Genomic DNA, 21,743 nt, shown 5'->3' with positions numbered 1-21,743 from the left:
ACATTGCTATGCAACATGGTTTGTGGGGTACACCAGGTATACAATGATTTTGGACCCAAATCTTTGTATGTTGAGCTTCTCACATACCCACCGCTACAGGGTTAAAGGAGTACTCACACTTTTTTTTCCTTTTATCCCGTACGGGCTGCAAAATAAAAGAAAACACACTTTTTCTTACCTGCCAACGAGCCCCTGGAGCTCCGGTACACTCCGGTACAGGTGTTCGGTCCCCGGGCTGTATTATTCTTACTTCCTGTTAGCTCGGCACGTCACACGGAGCTTCAGCCTATCACTGGCCAAGGCAGGACATCGCTGCAGCCGGTGATAGGCTGAAGCTCCGTGTGACGTGCCGAGCTAACAGGAAGTAAGAATAATACAGCCCGGGGACCGAACACCAGTACCGGAGCTCCGGGGGCTCGTTGGCAGGTAAGATAAAGTGTGTTTTCTTTTATTTTGCAGCCCGGATGGGATAAAAGGAAAAAAGTGCGCGCCAGAGTACTCCTTTAAATAGGGAGCCGGGCGAAAGAGAAAGATCTGTCCTCTCTCCCTGCCTGACTTACTTCTGCAGTCAGTGCACGACTGGAGTAGTAGTTTAGACAGGTGGAGAGATAAGAATGGGTTGTCATCAGTCAGGATGTGGTCAGAAGCTGATATCCAGCATGTCAGGGTGAACTGCAGCGGAAGGGTTAACACTGAGTCTTTGTATAAACCTCATGTATTGTTCAATAAAAGTTAAAAAACATTATGAAATGCTTGGCCACATCTGTACATCTTTTCCCTACTCCTGTGCTTTGTGAGATGCCATCTCTTTGCCCTCTCAGTCTCCTAATCCACAGACAGCTCCTCAAAGGTACGGGGCGCCTCCGCCATCATTGAGCGGGGGAAGAAGAGAAGATGCCGTGCTCGTAAGTGTGCAGGACTTGGGAGCCAGAAGGTGAGGTTTGACTTATTTTTATCTTGGCTAAGGGAGGCCTGGCCAATGGGGAAAACTACCTACTCTGGGGACCTTGCCAATGGGGGGGGGGGGGGGGGACTACCTACCTACACTGTGCTCTACTCCTGAGGTTGTGAAGCACTTGCCACATGTCTACACGTCAGGGTAATTGGTGTAACCAGGACCAAAAATGAGGTTAGTCAAGTTGCAGGTCACAAGAGAAATGGTGCCACCGTTGTCGGAGACTGAAGAAGTGGTTGACTGGAATTCCATTTAAAAGAGAAAGGACACTCACCTACATGTTTATACCACATAAACAGGTTCAAAAAGCAAGTGGGTGAGATGTGGAATCGTCAGAGAAAGGCAAGTTACAGCCGATTCAAACTCCCTTTCACTTAATGAGTTGTTGTCCTGAAAGTGCCAAAACAAACAAAACTGCACCAACCAAGCTTTGGGTGCCTGTAAGTGAGAACTGTATGTGTGTTGGACAGTAAATGTAACTAGGGATCGACCGATATTGATTTCTTAGGGCTGATACCGATAACCTGTGAACCTTCAGGCCGATAGCCGATAATTTATACCGGAATATCTGTAAGTTATCGGCTATTTCTTCCCCCCCCCCCCAATATCCTTGGTAAAATGTGTGTGCGGGTATACGCTGATAAATTGTTTCTGGCCCCGCAGAAGCCGCTGCAGATCAATGATTTAAAGCGAGAGCTTCAAATCAATGAACTGCAGTGGCTTTTGCAGGGCCAGAGACCACCTTCGATTCCTACCCGCTTCTCTCCCCCTGCCTGTCCTAGGGTTCTGAATTCAACCACTGATGCTGCGCCGTCCCCCCCCCCCCCCCCCCCGCCTATCCTCTGGCCAGAGACCGCCGCCGCCCGCTTCTCTCCCCCTGCCGGTCCTGAGTCCAACCACCGCCGCTGCCCCATTGCCTCCCACACCCATCCCCGGTTTTATAATTACCTGTTCCCGGGGTCCGCGCTACTTCTGGCTCCGGCGGTGTCCTGAGCTGTCACTGTGCACACTGACTGTGACGTCGTGTTGAGGACATCACTTGTCATTGCGCAGCGCGACAGCTTAGGACGCCGCAGGAGCCAGGAGTAGCGCGAACCCCGGGATCAGGTAATTATAACACCGGGGTGGAGGCAATGGGGCAGTGGCGGCGGCGGTCTCTGGCAAGAGGATAGGCAGCGGCAATGGTTGGATTCAGGACAGGCAGGGGGAGAGAAGCGGGCGGTGGCGGTCTCTGGCCCTGCTAAAGCTGCTGCAGTTCATTGATTTAAAGCACCCGCATTATCGGCAAGGTAATTGCAGATACCGATAACTTCCAAAATCGTGCATATCGGCCAAACCGATAATCGGTCGATCCCTAAATGTAACGACACACTTGTTGCCTCTAAATTGAGCTATGTGACTGTGTCCTCCTTCATCATCACTTATTTTGGTGTGACCCTGACTGATACTGCTGCCTTCGCTAAGGTTTCACCCCCCCCCCCAACCCTCTACGTAACACTGCATCAGAATTAGCTAACACAATATAAGTGCTAGAGCTGCGTGTCTATTGGTAGGTCGTCTATATCGGCCTATCAGCCACTATGAATAGCATGACCTACCAATGAAAAACAAATGAGAGATGGGAAGAGACTGTTATATTGCTGAGAATATGCCATGAAGTGCTTGTAATGTATGAATATATGTGCTTGACCCAACAGTCATAACTTACACATTTGAACAATCATTTGTAGTCACATTAATTGCAACTTTGTGATGTATATGACAGATAATATCACAGCATTCTAGTCTTATACTTCTATTTACTAAGTGACCCTTATCTTACTGGGTCATCTCATTTAAGTGACAGCCATCAATTATGAAATGCCATAATTAAAGTCTAACTTCATCTTCAAGCTATTTTAATAAACATTTCAGAAGTAGCAATTCTCTAATCTGTTGTTTCTGCAGTCATTTCCTGCACCCGAGAACATTCTGATAGGATCATATGGGACTTTTTGGTATGCAGGCCCTGTGAAAACCATGTACATAAATTATATATAAAACTAGTGTGATTATCAGGTGTAGCCAAGAAATTACAGCCTTGTCCCAGTCACTGGAATGATGCCACCAAGCAGGGCTGTGGAGTCGGTAGATAAATGTTCCGACTCCGGAGTTTTCTGTACTTCCGACTCCCTGACTCCTCTGTATTAATATGTGAATGTATTTTATACATTCCTTGAAGGAAAGAAAGGCAACATTCATGTCATTACCACAGGACTACTGGCTGGGAAGCAAACAGTCTACTGTATTGAACAGTTTGTGTGCTGATCTGCTGCTGAAGATAGGGCAGTGGGAGGATCCAGGAAGGGGCATTTATTATAAAACATGATTTCCCTAGTAGAATCCCATAGTCATGTTTAAAGTTTAAAAGGGTACTCCGCCCCTAGACATCTTATCCCCTATCCAAAGGATAGGGGGATAAGATGTCAGATCGCTAGGGTCCCGCTGCTGGGGACCCCCGGGATCGCCGCTGCGGCACCGCACTTTCATTACTACACAGAGCGAGTTCGCTCTGTGCGTAATGATGGGCGATACAGGGGACAGAGCAGCGTGACGTCATGGCTCCGCCCCTCATGACATCACGGCCAGCTCCCTTAATGCAAGTCTATGGCAGGGGGCGTGACGACCACCACGCCCCCTCCCATAGACTTGTATTGAGGGGGCTGGCTGTGACATCACGAGGGGCGGAGCCGTGACAGAACGATGCTATGGCCCCTGTATCGCCCATCATTACGCACAGAGCGAACTCGCTCTGTGCAGTAATGATAGCGCAGTGCCACAGTGGCAATCCCGGGGGTCCCCAGCAGCGGGACCCCGGCGATCTGACATCTTATCCCCTATCCTTTGGATAGTGGATAAGATGTCTAGGGGCGGAGTACCCCTTTAAGCTAACAATCTAGTTTACAAGTTTTTATAGCCTTAGCTGAATGGCAGCAGTTTTTCCAATGGTTTACAGCTTCAGTCTTGAACTATTGACACTCCATTCCCTTCACTTATACAAGTGTCTCTACTCCTGCAAAAAACATTTACTTAATCCCTTATCAGTGAGAGGCTAGATTACCCATGGGTTCCTTGTAACAGCAGAACACAACACTATGGAAAGTATAAGTATTGCCGCTCCTAATTGTGCGTTGCATGCCATATAATAAAGCACATGAAAAGCATGCTTCTTCACAGTCACTTAACGTGTTCGTTTTGCGGTTACATGAGGCACTGCATGCATCGGTCTTTATTCTTAAAGTAGAGAAGCCATTAATTATAACTTTTTGTGAATTGGGACATTTAAAACTTGCTTTTTTTTTTTATTCCAATCTAAATTTAGTAGGAGTCGGAGTCAGTGCATTGTTTGCCGACTGACTCCAGGTACCCAAAATTTCGTCCGACAGACTCCACAGCCCTGCTACCAAGTGTAAGGAATATAGGGCTATGAACCAATGAAAACAAAACACTTGTGCACACACGCTCTTCAAACAGCAGAATCGGGAACTTCACTGATCTGCAATGGATTGTCTGTCTCAAGAATAGGCCATCAATATTCTTCTTTCAGAAAACCCCTTTTATTAACAAGCAACATTTTGTCACAAATCTAACAGAATTAGCTCTGCAGACAATGTCGGGTCACTAACTGTGGCTACAGGGGAAATCCGTAATATAAATTCATTTCTGTGATAAAAAGCCCTCCCCAAACTATCTGTTTATTTTAAAAAGGCAATTTTTTTTTTCTAATACTTTTTATTTAAATTGTAGTATACAGTGGTCCCTCAAGTTACAATATTAATTGGTTCTGGGACGACCATTGTATGTTGAAACCATTGTATGTTAAGACCAGAACTCTATGGAAACCTGGTAATTGGTTCTGAAGCCACCAAAATGTCATCCACAAATAGGAAAAAGTGAGGATTAAAGAAAAATAAGTAAATAACTAATATAGATAAAGCAAGTCCTTACATATAAAAGTAAGAAAGATCTGCTGGGAGCTGTAAATCACTGTCTATGTCAGTGTTTCCCAAGCAGGGAGCCTCCAGCTGTTGCAAAACTATAACTCCCAGCATGCCCAGACAGCCAAAGGCTGTCCGGGCATGCTGGGAGTTGTAGTTTTGCAACAGCTGGGGGCACCCTGCTTGGGAAGCACTGGTCTATGTAGAGGACACGAGCTTCTTCAGGGTCCTGTACAGTACACACAGTGTCCTAAAAATGTAACATGGAGCTGCCCTCATCTGGTGTCCAAAAGAGCAGCAAGAGTAGTACAGAACATGTAATACCTCCGTGTACTGTAGGGTAGCGCTACCAGACACCAGGCAGTGCATACGCTTCAGTAATACAGGAGTTTTGCCAGTCAATGCCCATTCTGATTGGTCACACGTTTCACAGATCTGGACTGTCCATAGCATTGTATGTTGAGTCTGACCATTGTATGTTAAAAACTACTGTATGTTGAGGCCATTGTAAGTTGAGGGATCACTGTATACACATTACAAGGATTTCAGTTGTAATGTAATATTATCACGCTTATATAACAAACAGGACAACAGAGTATAATAAAAAATCTTTATTTCTGAAACATTACCAAGCCCATCTGTTTATTCCAATGACAAGTCACTTATCTGTAGGTTTAGAATTGAATCCTGTTACAAGGTGGCGTGTTCATTTTCACTTACCGCAAACTTTTATCATCTCTATTCAAACTGCTATATCAAAGAGAAAAACTGGACCATTCTGGGCACTGTCATACATAACTAACAGGAAAACAATTGATTCAGGAAATAAGGCACTAAAGTATATTTAAACAAGTATGCAACCATTGTGTATATGCATATACTAGCAGTATAAACACACATTCATACTCTGACAGCACCAAATGGAAGCCTACGGAACCAATGTTTATCTTCACCTAGAAGCCATGTTTAAGTTATGTGCAATTACAACTTATTTCTTAAAGTGCAGTTTGTACATTATCATTAAATAAGTTACATTAGAACGATGGTGTGTGTAATGCCAAATATAAATATTAAATTACAGTACAAGAGACAAAGTCACCCATTTACCCCATAATGCTAAATTATAGAAAAAAAAAGGAATGAAAAACATGTAAGTTAGAAAAAAAAAAAACAATACAACCAAATTATAATCTATGCAAACATCTTGCATTTCAGCCTCAGAGCTAACATAACATTACATAAACTCCTGAAAAGGTCTACAAAATAGAATAAACGGGCTATAGCCGTAGTATTGGTATTTTAACGAAATACACTACTGTCAATGAGAGTAAATTCAGTAAGATTGTATGGCGCATAAAAACGATAAAAACTAAATGAAACAGTAAAAAAACTAAAATTAAAATACACACTATTCACCTACGGGGAAACTAAATGAGACACGCATCAAAACTCTTGGTTATTTGTACTCTACCTCATTATATTTGATGAGCTTAGAGGGGGAATTACTAAAACATACAACTGGCAATGTAGGACAGCCTTGCTGGTTGTCACATGATAGAACATGTTGTCAATGTGCTGAGTTTGTCACCAGTTTCTCACACACATTGAAAGAGGACAACCCGATATGGCTGCGCTTTAAATTGCCTACTGCATATAAACAGAACACTTCCAATGTCTCTTCAAGTTTACCAAGTTGGTTGCTACTCAAAATGACAATTTCTGGGTGAAAATTCTCTTTAGGCCAGTTTCACTTGGTTGTAATATTGCTACCTTGACCTTGAAATGGACCTTGAAATAGCTGCATCTGTCCTCAGCCTAAGGCCACAACAGGGGTGGTCACATTGCACTATGGATACACTTCAAGAAAAACCATCTCAGATGGATTTTATTTGTGCGACTGCTGGGTTGTGGTCACTTTTTGGTCACACTGCAACCCCACTTTATTTGCTTAGTTGTGATGTAGCACAACTCACAGGTGACACAAGCAGTCATTAGTCGTGCAGCCCCTGGGGCCAAAATTTCACTGTAACCCAAGCCTAGAAGTGATATTAGAATGTCACAATCACGTCACAAGGGTCTGGTGTGAATTTTCCTAACTGCTTTAGTGTTTTTTCTAGATGGTTTACTGGGACCTGCCAGCTTTCCTGACTTTGGCCATTCCTTTGTTATTCCTACTACAAATGTATGAATAAATTGACAACTGGGTGTTACCACTTCCCTTGCCAATAAATAGGGTAGGTCCCTACACAATCTGGCTTTGTCAGCGCTGATTTGACAGTGTTTCACTCACAGGTAAAAAAAAAAGTCAACTTAACCATTAATTTTTAGGAGCAATAAGAGAGGAATGGCTGAGGAATATTTACTATAAACAGACCAGTGACTGGAATGATAAATCCACCATAAAGGGGTATCCACTGGCCAGCGTTCAGAAGTAAAGGTTTCGAATGCTGTTTCCGCACTGCGGGGGTCGGCCACGCCCCTAGTGACATCATGGGCACGGCCCCTCAATGCAAGTCTATTGGAGGGGGCGAGACACGTCATGCCCCCTCCCATAGACTTGCATTGAGGGGGCATGGCAGACCCCCACAGCGCGGAAACAGCGTTCCGAACATTTACTTCCGAACACTGGCCACTGGAGTACCCTTTTAAGTTACATTTTCCAGTTCTAGAAAACTCTTAATTAAAACAAATGGATTCAATGCACTACAGCCCCCCGATTCTACTTACATGATCTTGTCTCCTGTAGCTATCATAAGCTAGATCACTTTATGTTGGACTTCCCCCTCTATAATCTTCACTTTCTGTGTAAGCTTAATGCATAGTCCATCAGATTATAAGAATATAGGCAAACATTTAGGGAGCAAAAGTCACAATCACTGCTGGAAATGTCATTCCCTGTCCCCGCCATGACGGTTAGACACCTGTAGATCCTCTATTTACAGCAGTATATACTTTGACGACATTATATACTGTAGCTTGTTGACAGTGTGTAGGAAAACTGCAGGGAAATATTTGCCTACAACTACTCTGCTCCCTGCTCCAATATCTCTTGTAACAAGTAAAGCATACAACGATAATGCAGTTTTCAGACAGATTAGGTTGGATATGTACAGATGTACATATTAATGCAACACATTGTGGCCAACTACGTCACCTAAATTGATTCATCAAGTTAAATAGAATCTGTTGAATAGATAAACAGAATATTTTATTTGGCGTGTATCTTATAATGAAACATACAGTCAATTGGAAAGGATAATTCCAAAGACCTTTAGTATGAAAACTATCAGTGCAATACAGGTCACTGTACTGGTAGAATTACCTGCTAGAAGATACATACACGTCCCGCTACATGTGAACGCTAAAACACAACCTCACTGAAGAGGGTGGAAGGGATGTAAATCCAAAATAAGGCAATGACAAATAACTTCTATACATTCTGGCCTCCAGTTGCACAGATTTAAAGGGGTTATCCAGGAAAAAACTTTTATATCTCAACTGGCTCCAGAAAGTTAAACAAATTTGTAAATTACTTCTATTAAAAAAAATCTTAATCCTTTCAGTACTTATGAGCTGCTGAAGTTGAATTGTTCTTTTCTGTCTAAGTGCTCTCTGATGACACGTGTCTCGGGAGCTGTCCAGAGTAGAAGCAAATTCCCATAGGAACTGCACAGAGCAGAATAGGTTTGCTATGGGAATTTGCTTCTACTCTGGACAGCTCCTGAGACACGTGTCAGAGAGCACATAGACAGAAAAGAACAATTCAACTTCAGCAGCTGATAATTATTGGAAGGATTCAGATTCTTTAATAGAAGTAATTTACAAATCTGTTTAACTTTCTGGAGCCAGTTGATCTTAAAAAAAAAGTTTTTTCCTGGAATACCCCTTTAAGTAACATTGAACCATTTTAACCAAGGCTAAGCTTTTAGTACAATCCATACACAACAACATTTATGGCTTCTGACTAAGACTGAGACTGAGACTTTGGACAGGGCACCAGCCTGATGATCCTTGAAAAGGCAGGAAAGCAGTAAAGCTAGATCACATTTATAAACTACATGGATTTGGCAAAATGACTTTCAAAATGGCATCAACATAGTCTTCACAAATGTGCTACCTCCTTTAATGTATTTGCGAATGACATGAATTCGTAACTTAGAAGCCAAGCTATTTATTATGAACTGTGAACTGGAATAGAATTTATTCACTCCCAATTTGGAAGTTAGGGTTTGTTATACCTGGTTAATGTTCGAAAACTTACAAGCCCTGTATGACAAGTCCTCTTACAGCAACAAATATTGTTCATGAGCCTGCTCCGATACTTTGTTAGGGTACGTTCACACTTACGCATTGTGCTGCAATAACTTCACTGTACAGGAAAATCAGCAGCAAAATCTACACATATGAACGTACTCTTAGAAAGCATACCCACCCAACGTCTATCTAAAGAAGCCATAGTTTTCTCGGCATCCAACGCATGTTTCATAGAAATGAAAATCCCTTGATAAATACATCAAGTTTTAAAACTTGTAGATCTTACTACATATTTTAGTTCTAAAAATACTCCCTAGTTGGCACTAAAAAGGACATTTACATAAGAATTTACATTAAGTTCTACATTCAGTGGTCACTTCATAAAGGTATACCTGGTATATTACATAAAACTGCCAGGCAGGGTCAAAGGGAAAAAAAGGTCAAGCGGGGCTAGAACCATCAAAAGAAAAATGTGTTACGCAGTTCAGAAAACTTTAATTGCTTTTAAACACACATTTGCCGTTTTGCAGATATGATCCAATGGGCAAGAAAAATAAAAAGCAAGTTTTCAGTATAACTAAGCTTTGTTCATGTCTGATGAAGAGACTTGCTATTTTACACAAAGTCCTATTTTTGTAACTAACTGTGGAGGGTCTAGTATTTACTGATATTCTGGGAGTTTATGACACAGCAGTCTCTAAAGTATGATGCCCAAGTGTCCAGGGCTGAAGGTAAAAATGAATTATGATGGCCAGCCAAGTTAAAGATGAGAGGAAGACAACGTTATGGTTACAATTGCTGCAGTTAGAAAAGCAATGTAAGATGGAGAAAAACTATTCCTCTCCTGTCTGTTAGGAAAGGGAAACTGGCATGAAAGCAGGTACATGCTCACTGAAATCAGACAGCTGAAAGCTAGAGAGTAGTGTCTAAACAAACCAACCAAGTCACAAAGCGTCTCATCCTAAAGGGGTTTTCTTGGACTGTAAAGAGAATCGGTCAGCTGTTTCTTACCAAAAGCTGCAGACATCTTGGACAGCTGTTGGAGTAAAAAGCAAACTGAAGTTGATGGTGGATGCCAAACTTATAAAATGTCCTTTTTATTTCTCCAAGTCAAGTAGGCAGTCAAGCCGGTTAAGTGCCACAACCTGACACGCTTCCTTACTTGCCCTAACCTCCCAGCAACTCCTTGACTGATGATCAAGGCTCTGTACATCAAATTAAGGAGGGGCTAGGTGGCAATGGAGAGCAAGGCCTTGGCACTTAAGCAGCTCAGCTCCACTGCCTTGACACTTGGTGGAGAAAAAAAAAATTAAAATAAAAAGCAATTTTATATGTTTGGCAACTACCATCAACTCCAGGAAAGGTACAATTTGCTTTTAGATCAGCTATCCAAAAGGTGTCTGCAGAAAACAGAGCTGACAGTTTGCCTTTAATACTGAGGGCCTATGCTTTGATGGTAAACAATGAAGAGGCTGCAGCGCTTGCCTGAGCTCTGGTGACATTTTAACCTCTGACTTGTTAGCCTTAGGATAGGCCACCAATGTTGATCTCTCAAAGGCAATCGTTGGCTGATTGTTACAGCAGGTCTGACAAACGCAAAAATAAATACCAGCATTTTGGAAACTACAACCCTCACGGAACGTAACAAGGGGTATAGTGAGCCCTAACACCCCACAGATGTTTGAAGAATTTTCATTTAGTATTTTTTTCACTAAAATGCTGGTGTTCTCCCAAATTTTTTTTCCACAAAGGGTAGAGAGAACGTGTCTGGAATTGAAGGCCATGTGCGTTTACAAAGCCCCTATGGTGCCAGAACAGTGGAACCCCCACCACATGTGACCCCATTTTGAAAACTAAACTACACCCCTCACGGAATGTAATAAGGGGTGCAGTGAGCATTTACACACCACTAGCATTTGACAGATTTTCTGAACAGTGGTCCATGAAAATGAAAAGTTTAATTTTTCATTTGCTCAGCCCCCTGTTCCAAAGATCTGTCAAACGCCAGTGGGGTGTAAATGCTCACTGCACCCCTTATTACATTCCGTGAGGGGTGTAGTTTCCGAAATAGGGTCACATTGGGGGGGCACATGGCCCCCGACTTCCATTCCAAACAAATTCTCTCCAAAAGCCCAATGGCGCTCGCCCGCAGAGCACTTTACATCCACATATGGGGTATTTCCAACTAATTTTGGGACGCTTTTTCTCCTATTACCCCTTGTGAAAATGAAAAATTTAGGGTAACACCAGCATTTTAGTGGAAAAAAAAAAATCTAATTTTTCATTTTCACGTCCAACTTTAGCAGAAATTTGTCAAACACCTGTGGGGTGTAAAGGCTCACTGTACCCCTTTTTATGTTCCTTGAGGGGTGTTTCCCAAATAGTGTGCCATGTGGGGCTATTTTTGCTGTTCTGGCACCATAGGGGCTTCCTAAATGCGACATGCCCACCCAAAACCATTTCAGAAAAATTTGCTTTCAAAAAGCCAAATGTGGCTCCTTCTCTTCTGAGCATTGTAGTGCACCCACAGAGCATTTTACGTCCACACATGGGGTATTTCCATACTCCGAATAAATGGGGTTACAAGTTTTGGGGGGCATTTTCTTCTATTGCCTCTTGTAAAAATGGTAAATTAGTGGAAAAAAAAAAAGTGTCATTTACACATCCGACTAACGAAAAGTCGATAAACACCTGTGGGGTGTTAAGGCTCACTGTACCCCCTTTTTTGCTGTTATGACACCATAGGGGCTTCCAAAATGCGACATGCCCCCAAAAAAACCATTTCAGCAAAATTAACTCTCCAAAATCCCATTGTCACTCCTTCGCTTCTGAGCCTTCTAGTGCGCCCCAGAGAACTTTACGTTCACATTTGAGGCATTTCCTTACTCGAGGAGAAATTGGGTTACACATTTTGGGGGGCTTTTTCTCCTTTTACCCCTTGTAAAAATTCAAAAACTGGGACTACAAGAACATGTTAGTGTAAAAAATTGAGATTTTGAATTTTCTCCTTCACTTTGCTGCTATCCTGTGAAACATCTAAATGGTTAACAAACTTTCTGAATGTCATTTTGTATACTTTGAGGGGCGCAGTTTTTATAAGGAGGTAATTTGTGGGGTATTTCTAAAATGAAGGCCCTTCAAATCCACTTCAAAACTGAGCTGGTCCCTGAAAAATTCAGAATTTGAAAATTTTGTGAAAAATTGGAAAATTGCTGCTGAACTTTGAAGCCCTCTGATGTCTTCCAAAAGTAAAATCATGTCAACTTTATGATGCAAATATAAAAGTAGACATATTGTATTTGTGAATCAATATATAATTTATTTGGAATGTCCATTTTCCTTACAAGCAGAGAGCTTCAAAGTTAGAAAAATGCAAAAAAAAAAAATATTTTTCACAAAATTTTTTAATTCTTCACCAAGAAATGATGCAAGTATCGACAAAAATGTACCACTTTGTTAAAGAAGAATATGTCACGAAAAACAAATCTCTGGATCAAATTCATAAGTAAAAGCATCTCACAGTTATTAATGCTTAAAGTGACAGTGGTTCGATGTGCAAAAAATGCTCCCATCCTTAAAGGTGAAAATGGTCTGGGTCCTTAAGAGGTTAAATTGCCAGCAAATCGGTAGCAAGTATGTGATCCTATAATGTCAACAAAAAGGTTTCCAGTAACTGTTAAGAATTTAGTTGTTCTGGAGCTACCCAGTAACAAAATGGTGTACCTCATAATGGGGCCACTGAATGTACAATAGCACGACAGAGTGCCAGCTCCTATGACTGAAATTTCTATGCAGTTTTTTCCTTTAAAAAAAAAAAAAAAACCTTCTGTTGGCTTCACACTTAATGGACTTCCCTTACATGAAAAAGGAATCTGAACATTTTAAAGAACTGTTTGCTAAGCCTGCAGAAAATACTGTAGAATAAGTTATTTCCCCAAGTTCGTTTAGGAGTGGTACACCATTTAGCTAGAAGAGTTTATTGGCAAAACAAAAACACTAGTTCATTTTGGCATTTTTGTTCTTGGCAAGCTCGGAAAGTCTCCTAAAATATTCACAGATCTAATAGAAATCTAAATGTTATCAAGTTTTCTTTCATGTGGCACATGGTATTAAAAAAATGTCCCCCACCTTAGGCAGTTGTAGCTGTATATTAGATCACGTGCAGCCATTACAATTTCTTCTCTATAACTTAGCATACTGGGACGGCTATTACTGGTACAAAGCTGTGTTATTTGCTTTGCTCAATAGCCCCTCCCCCCCCCAGCACCTCCATTAACCAGCTGTTTGACATGCTGCAAGCCAGTTTGTACCTACAAATGCACTCTTTAAAGCAGCAGTACAAGGTATTTTACTATTGTGAACCTGACCTGCTTTTGTGACAGCGCAGCACAATTTTGTGCCTTGCATCACATATGCCTGCACCAGAATTTTTGGCGCAATGCTCCAAAATAAACCCAAGAGGGGAGTGGTTGACTCAAAAAGGGGCACGTTTCACAACCCAACCTATTTACTATTATCCTGTGAAGAAATGGCTGGAAATTCTCACCAAAAAAGTTGGTCCCCACCTGTGAATCCCCATAGTAAATAGATAGGCATCATGCAAGTCTAAAGCAATATTCCACGCAAATTAAAACCCCACACTTCGTAAATCAGGGCCAATGTACATACTTCTGACACCCTAAGTAGGTATTTTCCAACCAGGGTGCAGGGAGTTGTACTTTTGCAACAACTGGAGGCTCCCTGGTTGGGAAAACACTGCCCTAAGCAGTGGATTCAATGCTGATCTTATTTGTTGCTGTAGAGGAACTGTACTGGACATTGCTTCTTATTTTTATACCAGTAAGACACCATGAGAAAAAGATCTGGAAGCTAGAATGCATGCCATTTTGTGCCAGAACATCACTGTATAGATGAACACAGGCAGCGGACATTTTTTTATGTCCGTGTTCAATTGAACAGCTCTATGGCTGAGTCATCAGCATAAGAAACGATAAAGAAATTGATTTTTCTAATAATATACAGCACTGCACTATTGTATTCCCACTGGAGGTGCCTTAACAGGAGCTAGACAGCTTAACTCTAAAGATACACAAGGCGTTAGGTGGTGTGAACCCTGTGACAAAATGACACAATTTTATAAATCTCAATAGCCGTATCCCACTCATACACATTCCATATGTAAGATCTCTATGCTGTGGCCATCATTGCTGACTTTGCTCTATACTGGACTTGGTAAAACTTTCCAATAGTTAGAATTCAAGGCGTCTATCAGCAGGCCAATTGTGACAAAGGCTTTAGGAATAGACGCCGGTTGCTCAGGCCTTCAAGTTCTAATCAGAACAATTACTTTGATTGTCTAACAAATAAAAGAAGAAAAAAAAATAAAATCTAGTCTACTCTTTTATGAAGGGAATGGCAATTCATATACATGTTCCAAAATAAAAATACAAATATCACAAATAAAAAAGCAGCAATTCTGGGCATTTCCAGCTGGGAGTGCACCGTCCTTCCGTGCCATTATGGTCTGCCTTTGGGGGCTGTTAAAGTGGAATATTGAAGTAATGGTGGTCTATTGTTCATGTTCCAAGACCAGGTGACATAAAAGGTAATGTTCTCCGGTACACAGCATTTGTTTGGCCCCCACAGGACTTTTTTCAAGCTTCAGGAAGTCCTCCACTCTTACCACGGCATACCAGTCCTTGTTCTTTTACGTTGCTTTTTACAAAGGCAATAGATAGGCAGTCCAAATAATCCTAAAGGGAAAAAAAGACAGCGTTACATTATAATGTGTTTCCTTTAAAAAAAAAAAAAAAAAATAGGTAAAAATCTCTTCTGGTATCTATTAAATAGCACAATATAAGTAAGGCAGTGGTGGACATCTAATCTCACAGCCCTTAAAGACCCTTGTTTAGATACAGTCCTTTATTGATATGCGTTAAAAAATAATAATCCAAGTTACACATGTGATTATACACTCGTGACACCTTATAATTAATGCCTCAATACCCGATTGAAAAATCTGAAAAAGTGAGCCAAGAGAAAAGAAACACCCCCACAGTCAAAACACCCCCATGGTCAAGACATCTGAGAAAGCGTTCAATGGCGTCCGATGCATGCCCGTATCCGTCAGTGCTTCCATGCACGGGTGCGGATGCACTGATAGATACGGGCGTGCATCAGACGCCATTGGGCGCTTTCTCGGATGTCTTGATCATGGGGGTATGTTACAGCTGTATTTATTACCAGCCTTGCTCCTTGACATCAGTCCCTATCTAAAGGACTAATCTACCCAGGTGTTCCTTGAGAAACCCCAATATTATGGGGGGAAACGCGTCGGAACAAAAGGGCACAAAACTGTAATGTTTATTTTTATTATTCACCAATTCACATGAGGCGTATCTAACTCTGACCTATACCTGATTTCTGTGGTGAATCAGTACCTTTGTGTCAAGTAAGCAAGTGGTAACTTTGTTTACCAGAAAGGGTGTATTTACTGTGGACGCGAGAGGTCCTGTTAACCCCTTCTTTCTTGACCATAAGGTAGGGATATTTGTGGACTTCTATTTCTTGATTAGATTGGAGATCGCTGTCATCATTCAGACCATCCAGTCACTACAGTGTAATGATTCCCCTATTTCTTTTTATTTCTTATTTCTTTTCTCTTGGCTCACTTTTTCTGATTTTTATATCAGGTATTGAGGCATTCATTATATGGTGTCCCAAGTGTATATTCACATGTGTAACTGATTATTATTTTTTTACTGCATATCAATAAATTACTTTTTAAAGTATCTAAACAAGGGTCTTTAAAGGGCTGGGAGCTTATACTTTACTTGACCTCTTGATTTGTAATCTGCGGTTTCTGCTGTTGTAAAAAAATAAATAAATAGTGGTGGACATCTACCACAAAGTATCAAGTGATTTTGTATTGGAATCTGTTCATTGCTCTGGATATAAGGGCATAGGAAAAGGACAGCTTCTTTTAAACCCAAACTGAACTAAAAAGGAAATATGATAAAGGTCCAAGTTTCTCCTTCACAACACAATTACTAATAAAAGGCAACTATGGCCGGCTGTCAATGGCAGGACACTCATTGGACACCAAATTTCCTTCTTCCAAGTACCTGGAAATGGTTCCAGGCAGAGACTGGTGTGTATTCAAGGTGGCCACTGAGTCTGGATGGTGGACAAGGGAACTGTGGGAGCTGCTTGTGTTAGTCAACAGAGCCAGTGATTTTGTCTACCTGTAGACTCTCTGGGCCACGTGGTGCCTGTTCACCATGTGGGCCCTAACAACCACTGCTCCCAATGGCCTAGATGGCAGGCAACTAATCAAAACAGCCATTCTGCTTCTTTCAATCCATTGATGTGCCCCCTCTCGAAGTCTGTAAACTAGGCAAAATGCCTTAAAGTGTGTCATAGAGGCATGTTTTGCAGTCACTGATCTCTCGCCAAGACGTACACTACCCAAAAGCATGAGAGCCTTTTTTATAAAGCAGCAGGTGAAGCACTTTTATGCCTTTTTGTGTCAAGATCCAGAATATAATCAGAGCAGACGTGCAATCATTGACATGTCTACCTGAGACATAACTGCATGCCAAGTGTTTCTGCAATCAGACATTTCTATCTGGTGACAATATTTTAATAGTCATAGAGGGCATATGTTCTTTTTTGGAAGTCCCATGTGGTATATACTGGATTTTAAACAATAAATACATACAAGGCATTGAAAAGGATTTACATATTAAATGTGGATTTAGGTCCATCCTCCATCTGTATATATAAGCTTGTATACAGTCTGCAGTAGGATGTAACAGGTGTCCCAGATTATGACCGGAGTGAGCAGACGGCTACATGTGTTCAGCTGCCAGCGGGCAAAGCTGAAAATAACTCCATGCCAGTTGTAGATATAAAATATTTTAATTTTAAGGAATAATCCATCAATTTAAAGGGAACCTGTAGTTACATAAATGTTTATTATAAAGGATCAATTATTATTTTTTTTTTATCTGGACATGGTAAGATTTGTCACTGTCTCTCTAGTATGTCTGTCCTGTTGTGAACGTGATGTGGGTCCGATTGGCTGGTATTATTCATTAGGGAATCCCTAAAACATAACCCAACAAGGCTGCACTCGAATGTGACCGAGCAGTTGCCTAGTATTAGCCTATATACAAGAGATGACCACACTTCTCTATACTAGTAGTGTATATTTCTATACCTTATAGGGAAGATGTACTATGGAATTTAAACCATATTTTCTAAACTAACTCAGAATATATTCCCTAACTACTCCTAACACCCTAAACAGGGAAAGGCTGCACAACCATTTTACAAAGACCAGCATACTGCTAAATTATGTCTGAAATTGCTGTTATGTGTTACCCCAACGTAGTACAAAAATTCCATGTAGTAACTGCTATTGCTTACAACCTTCATAAAATCTAAGCCAAAAGATATTTGGGGAGATTTATCAAAACCTGTGCAGAGGAAGAGTGGTGTAGTTGCCCATAGCAACCAATCAGATTGCTTCTTTCATTTTCCACAGGCCTCTTTAGAGGCCTGTGGAAAATGAAAGAAGCAATCTGATTGGTTGCTATGGGCAACTGCACCACTCTTCCTCTGCACAGGTTTTGATAAATCTCCCCCATTATCTCAACTTCAATAGAAACATTATAAATGATGACTTTCTCTCTATATATTTGATACAAGTATTCTGTACTAGCGCGTGCCATACTGATTTTTACACAAATCACAATTAGAACTGGCCAAAAGATTCCTCAACAGTGTCTACCCTACTAAATGATGGTTCCCAACTGCACAAACAGACTGAAAGAGAAATAAGACAGTCCAGATATTTTAGATTCAGAGCTGGATGAATCCCAGGAGACAGACTGGTGTTGACATGAAATTTCTAAGTGTATTGACAAACTCTTTGCATTGTCTATTGAATCCCATTGAAGCTCATATTGCAAGAAGAATTCTTACCTACTACAACTGCAATAGCTCCCAATGCCAGGCCAATGATGAGGAGCAAGGGTGCAATAAGAAGCTTCCCAGCTGAAAAACAAAAGAGGTCATCAGTTTCTTTAAATATTAAAAGGGGTATTCCAGTGTTTTAAAAGATACTTGCCTATCCCCTTGCAGCTCCTTCTTACCTCGTCTGCCTGCTTCCGAGATGAAGGGTCAAAGCAGGACCTGCCCGCTCAGCCCATCACTGGGCCATTGATTGGCTAAGTGGGCAGGTCCTTCTCTGTCTTTGAAACAGAGAAACAGAAGGAGACCAGAAGGAGTGGAATGGGAGCTGCAGGGGACCAAAGGTAGGCAAATACACCCCCCCCCAATCAGCTCCAGCAATATAGTAAGCTATTTTAGAACACCCCCTTTAAAAGATCATTAATGTACTATAGAGGGAATGTATATTTTTGTAATAAGTGGGAATCTAAATGTAAACAATGAACCAGGAATGGTTTTGCACACACATTATTTTATATATATATTATATATACACACATATATATATATATATATATATATATATATATATATATATATACACACACATACATATATACATACATATACACACACACACACACACACGTGGCTGTATAAAATCTTTCACACAAGAATGGTGCAAATCTCATGCATTATTTAAACCTTTACAATTATATAAAGGAACAGCACATATATTGTTTGATGGTTTGAGTTCTGCGGCCTCCCCAAAAATAGAGTTTTTAATACAATGTGATAGCTTAAAATGCCCTGAGCCTTGTGGTCTTCATAGTTTATTGATATACACGACTTCAGAGTTATCAGGGTTTTAGTTCAGGAATTTGTCAGAGGGGCTTGTAGGAGATCCTGTATGTGAAATACACTGGCCGCTCTCATAACACAAAGGAATGCACATTATAGGGACCCCACATTGCTACAATCTGTTCACATCTATCACTGTGTAAAAAAAACCTGTCTGATCCAAGCACAGCATATTACACAGAGAAGCCAGCCACGTGATAAACAGGGAACCCCGCTATATATCACTGACGGCAGTATATTACAGATTCTGTACATCTCAGGAGATCCTGCTGCCCTTAACCCCTACAAGCTCCCTCAGTGTACAGCACACTATCCCCCTCAGCATACCCACCAACACAGTATTATAATTAGGTATTTACCCTTCTGACTATTCCCTGAACCAGAAATGGGGTGGGGTGTATCAATACAGTATAACCACCACTAGACTCTAGGCCCCCTAAGCTAACCCTCCCCACAAAAAAAGAGCTTTCAAAAGAGCTGTTTTATGTACACATTAAAGGTGAAGTGTAATAGTGGGAATTAATTTGCCAGATTGTCTTTATGTAATACTGGATCTTTAAAGATTTTGGGGGGCATTTATCATTGTAGGTGTAAGTGTTGTTTTTCTACACCTTTTTGTTGTGTGCTGGTAATGTGTAGGAGCACCAAATTTATTATATGGTCATAGAGCATTTGATACATTTTGTGCAGGCCACATTTTCTGAAATTTCTCTCTTCACATACACCAAAAAGGTAAGCTAAGTCTGGGCTGGTGTCGTTTTAGAGACTTTTCAGTGGCTTTGCGCCTTTTCACAAAAAGGTGTGTAAATGTGTAAACCAAAAGGCGCAAATAAACCCTGTTTGCGCCTTTTTTACCCCTTTTCTAGACACAAAAAACAGTCTAAAGACGAGGATAAATGTCAGCCTTTGTTTCTTAGGGAATAAGCATTGTGTTGTCATGCTAATAAAATGCCTAGCAATTCATGCACTCACCACAAACAGAGCCTCGCACTAATCTCCTTACATGCGGTCTCTCGGGGAGGTAGCGGTATTTGCATCCAAATATACTGAGGTTTGACGTGTGATCACCAAAGAATCGCAGCTGACGGTATCTCTCCCCACAACGGTAGCAGAAATTAGTGTTACACTGAGAACAGGTCATATGATCACATCCTTCTGTTCTCTGAATGTGGACCTGGAAGGTGAGATGTAAAGTAAATGTCAGTGTCTTTACCAAGTTAAGAAGCTAAACTGTAGGTATACAAATATAGTAGAGGACTTGTCAATAAAACAGAGCTTATCATTAAAGGGGTACTCCGCTGCTCAGAGCGGCTGTCATGCCCCCTCCCGTAGACTTGCATTGCAGGGGCGGGACGTGACGTCATGAGAGGCGGGGCTATGACATCACGAGCTCCCGGCGCCGGCTCTAAGCATTTGGAACATTTTGTTCCAAACCCTGAGCAGCAGAGTACCCCTTTAAGTTAAACAGATCAGGAAATCGCAGTAATTATCAGGTTGAGTCCTCAGTAATATTGCAGAGGTATCCATAGCAAGTTTCTGCTACAGCTGTATAAAATTTTACTTCTGTATATACAGCCACCTCTAAGCGTTATACGTATACAAATAATGAATGGTAAAAAAAAACGCAGTTCATCCTTTGGATGACAACATTGTAGGCTACAAGATCTTTACGGGAGATAGCTCCTCAACAGTTGATTTAAAAAGGTATTATCCAGCTATGTTTAATTCTTAGTTTTTCTGCATGGGCTACCGCAATAAAAACAATATGCTGTAATTTACCTTTACCGCTCCCATCCTCCGGCCCCGGTGTTCTTTTGGCTTCTGGGGCCCAACACGTAATACTGGACTGAGCTAATTGCAGGCTGCAACAATGTCCCACCTCGGCCAGAAATAGGCTGAGCGGCAGTGCGATGTAACAGGCCCAAGCACCAGAAAGAAGGTCTCTTACATCACACTGCCACTCAGCCTAACACTGCGGCAAGTGATTAGCTCAGCAGTGTGTTACATGTCGGGCCTCAGAAGCTGAAAGAAAACGGGCCGGAGGACGGGAGAGACTGATTTCAGTGGCACCGGGCAGATCATTGGTAAAGGTGCCACATCTATCAGTGACTCACCCGGTTTGATAAATCTGGGGCATCGGTAGACTGTCTAGCTCAAGATTAGTCCAAGCTTGCTAAATCACACCCCCTTTTACAGAGTTGATACCCCTTCAGTCTGGCACAATTTTAACAGTGTTTAAGACTCACATGTTGTAAACCATATTTATAATGTGTCAGTCTCTCTCATAAATATATATTATATATATATATATATATATATATATATATATATATATATATATATATATATATATTTTAATCTGCAGCAGGTCAATTTATGTTGTGGAAACACTGCAGATTTATTTCGGATTGATTACACATTTACTGCTGCAGATTTTTATATCCAATGTGTCACTGTTACTGTATTCTAAAGAAACTTATCCCAATAAATCTTGCATAGTTAAATATTCATTGGCAGCTAAAAATATTCATAACTATAATACTTCCCTTACAGATTATGTTCTTTAAGTTTCTGTTGGCAAATGGAAAAAATGTTTCATGGAAAATGAATGCTGAAATACCCAACAAGACCAGCAGAGGGGGTCTATGCCCCATCATGTGCAATATTTGGACCCGTGTATAGACACAAAGTTTGACAGAAAGTAGATGCAATAAAGACATAGAACTATAGTGAAAACATAT

At 41.1% G+C, this 21,743-nt stretch overlaps 1 protein-coding gene and 1 long non-coding RNA gene across 3 annotated transcripts in view; one reads left to right on the top strand and one right to left on the bottom strand.

The window, feature by feature from the left end:
* Positions 1–495: 495 nt before the first annotated feature.
* LOC130362279 (uncharacterized) lies at positions 496–21,722 on the top strand. Its single transcript, XR_008891341.1, has 3 exons — positions 496–934; positions 18,150–18,262; positions 21,556–21,722. It is a non-coding gene; the product is annotated as an uncharacterized LOC130362279 (long non-coding RNA).
* The window catches only part of RNF217 (ring finger protein 217), a 96,646-nt gene continuing 87,897 nt past the window's right edge, over positions 12,995–21,743 (bottom strand). The window contains exons 4-6 of one of the 2 annotated variants that reach the window (XM_056566466.1): positions 20,006–20,176; positions 18,175–18,246; positions 12,995–14,939 (exon numbers count right to left, since the gene is read on the bottom strand). In XM_056566466.1, coding sequence (XP_056422441.1) covers positions 18,178–18,246; positions 20,006–20,176 — 240 coding nt within the window. In that variant the 3' untranslated portion in view covers positions 12,995–14,939; positions 18,175–18,177. Of the gene's footprint in view, positions 14,940–18,174; positions 18,247–19,974; positions 20,177–21,743 lie in introns of both variants that reach the window. The other variant, XM_056566465.1, reaches the window with a different exon arrangement.

Source organism: Hyla sarda, chromosome 3 (assembly GCF_029499605.1).
Source record: "Hyla sarda isolate aHylSar1 chromosome 3, aHylSar1.hap1, whole genome shotgun sequence".
NCBI lineage: Eukaryota > Metazoa > Chordata > Amphibia > Anura > Hylidae > Hyla > Hyla sarda.
This window is presented reverse-complemented; position numbering and strand designations above follow the sequence as displayed.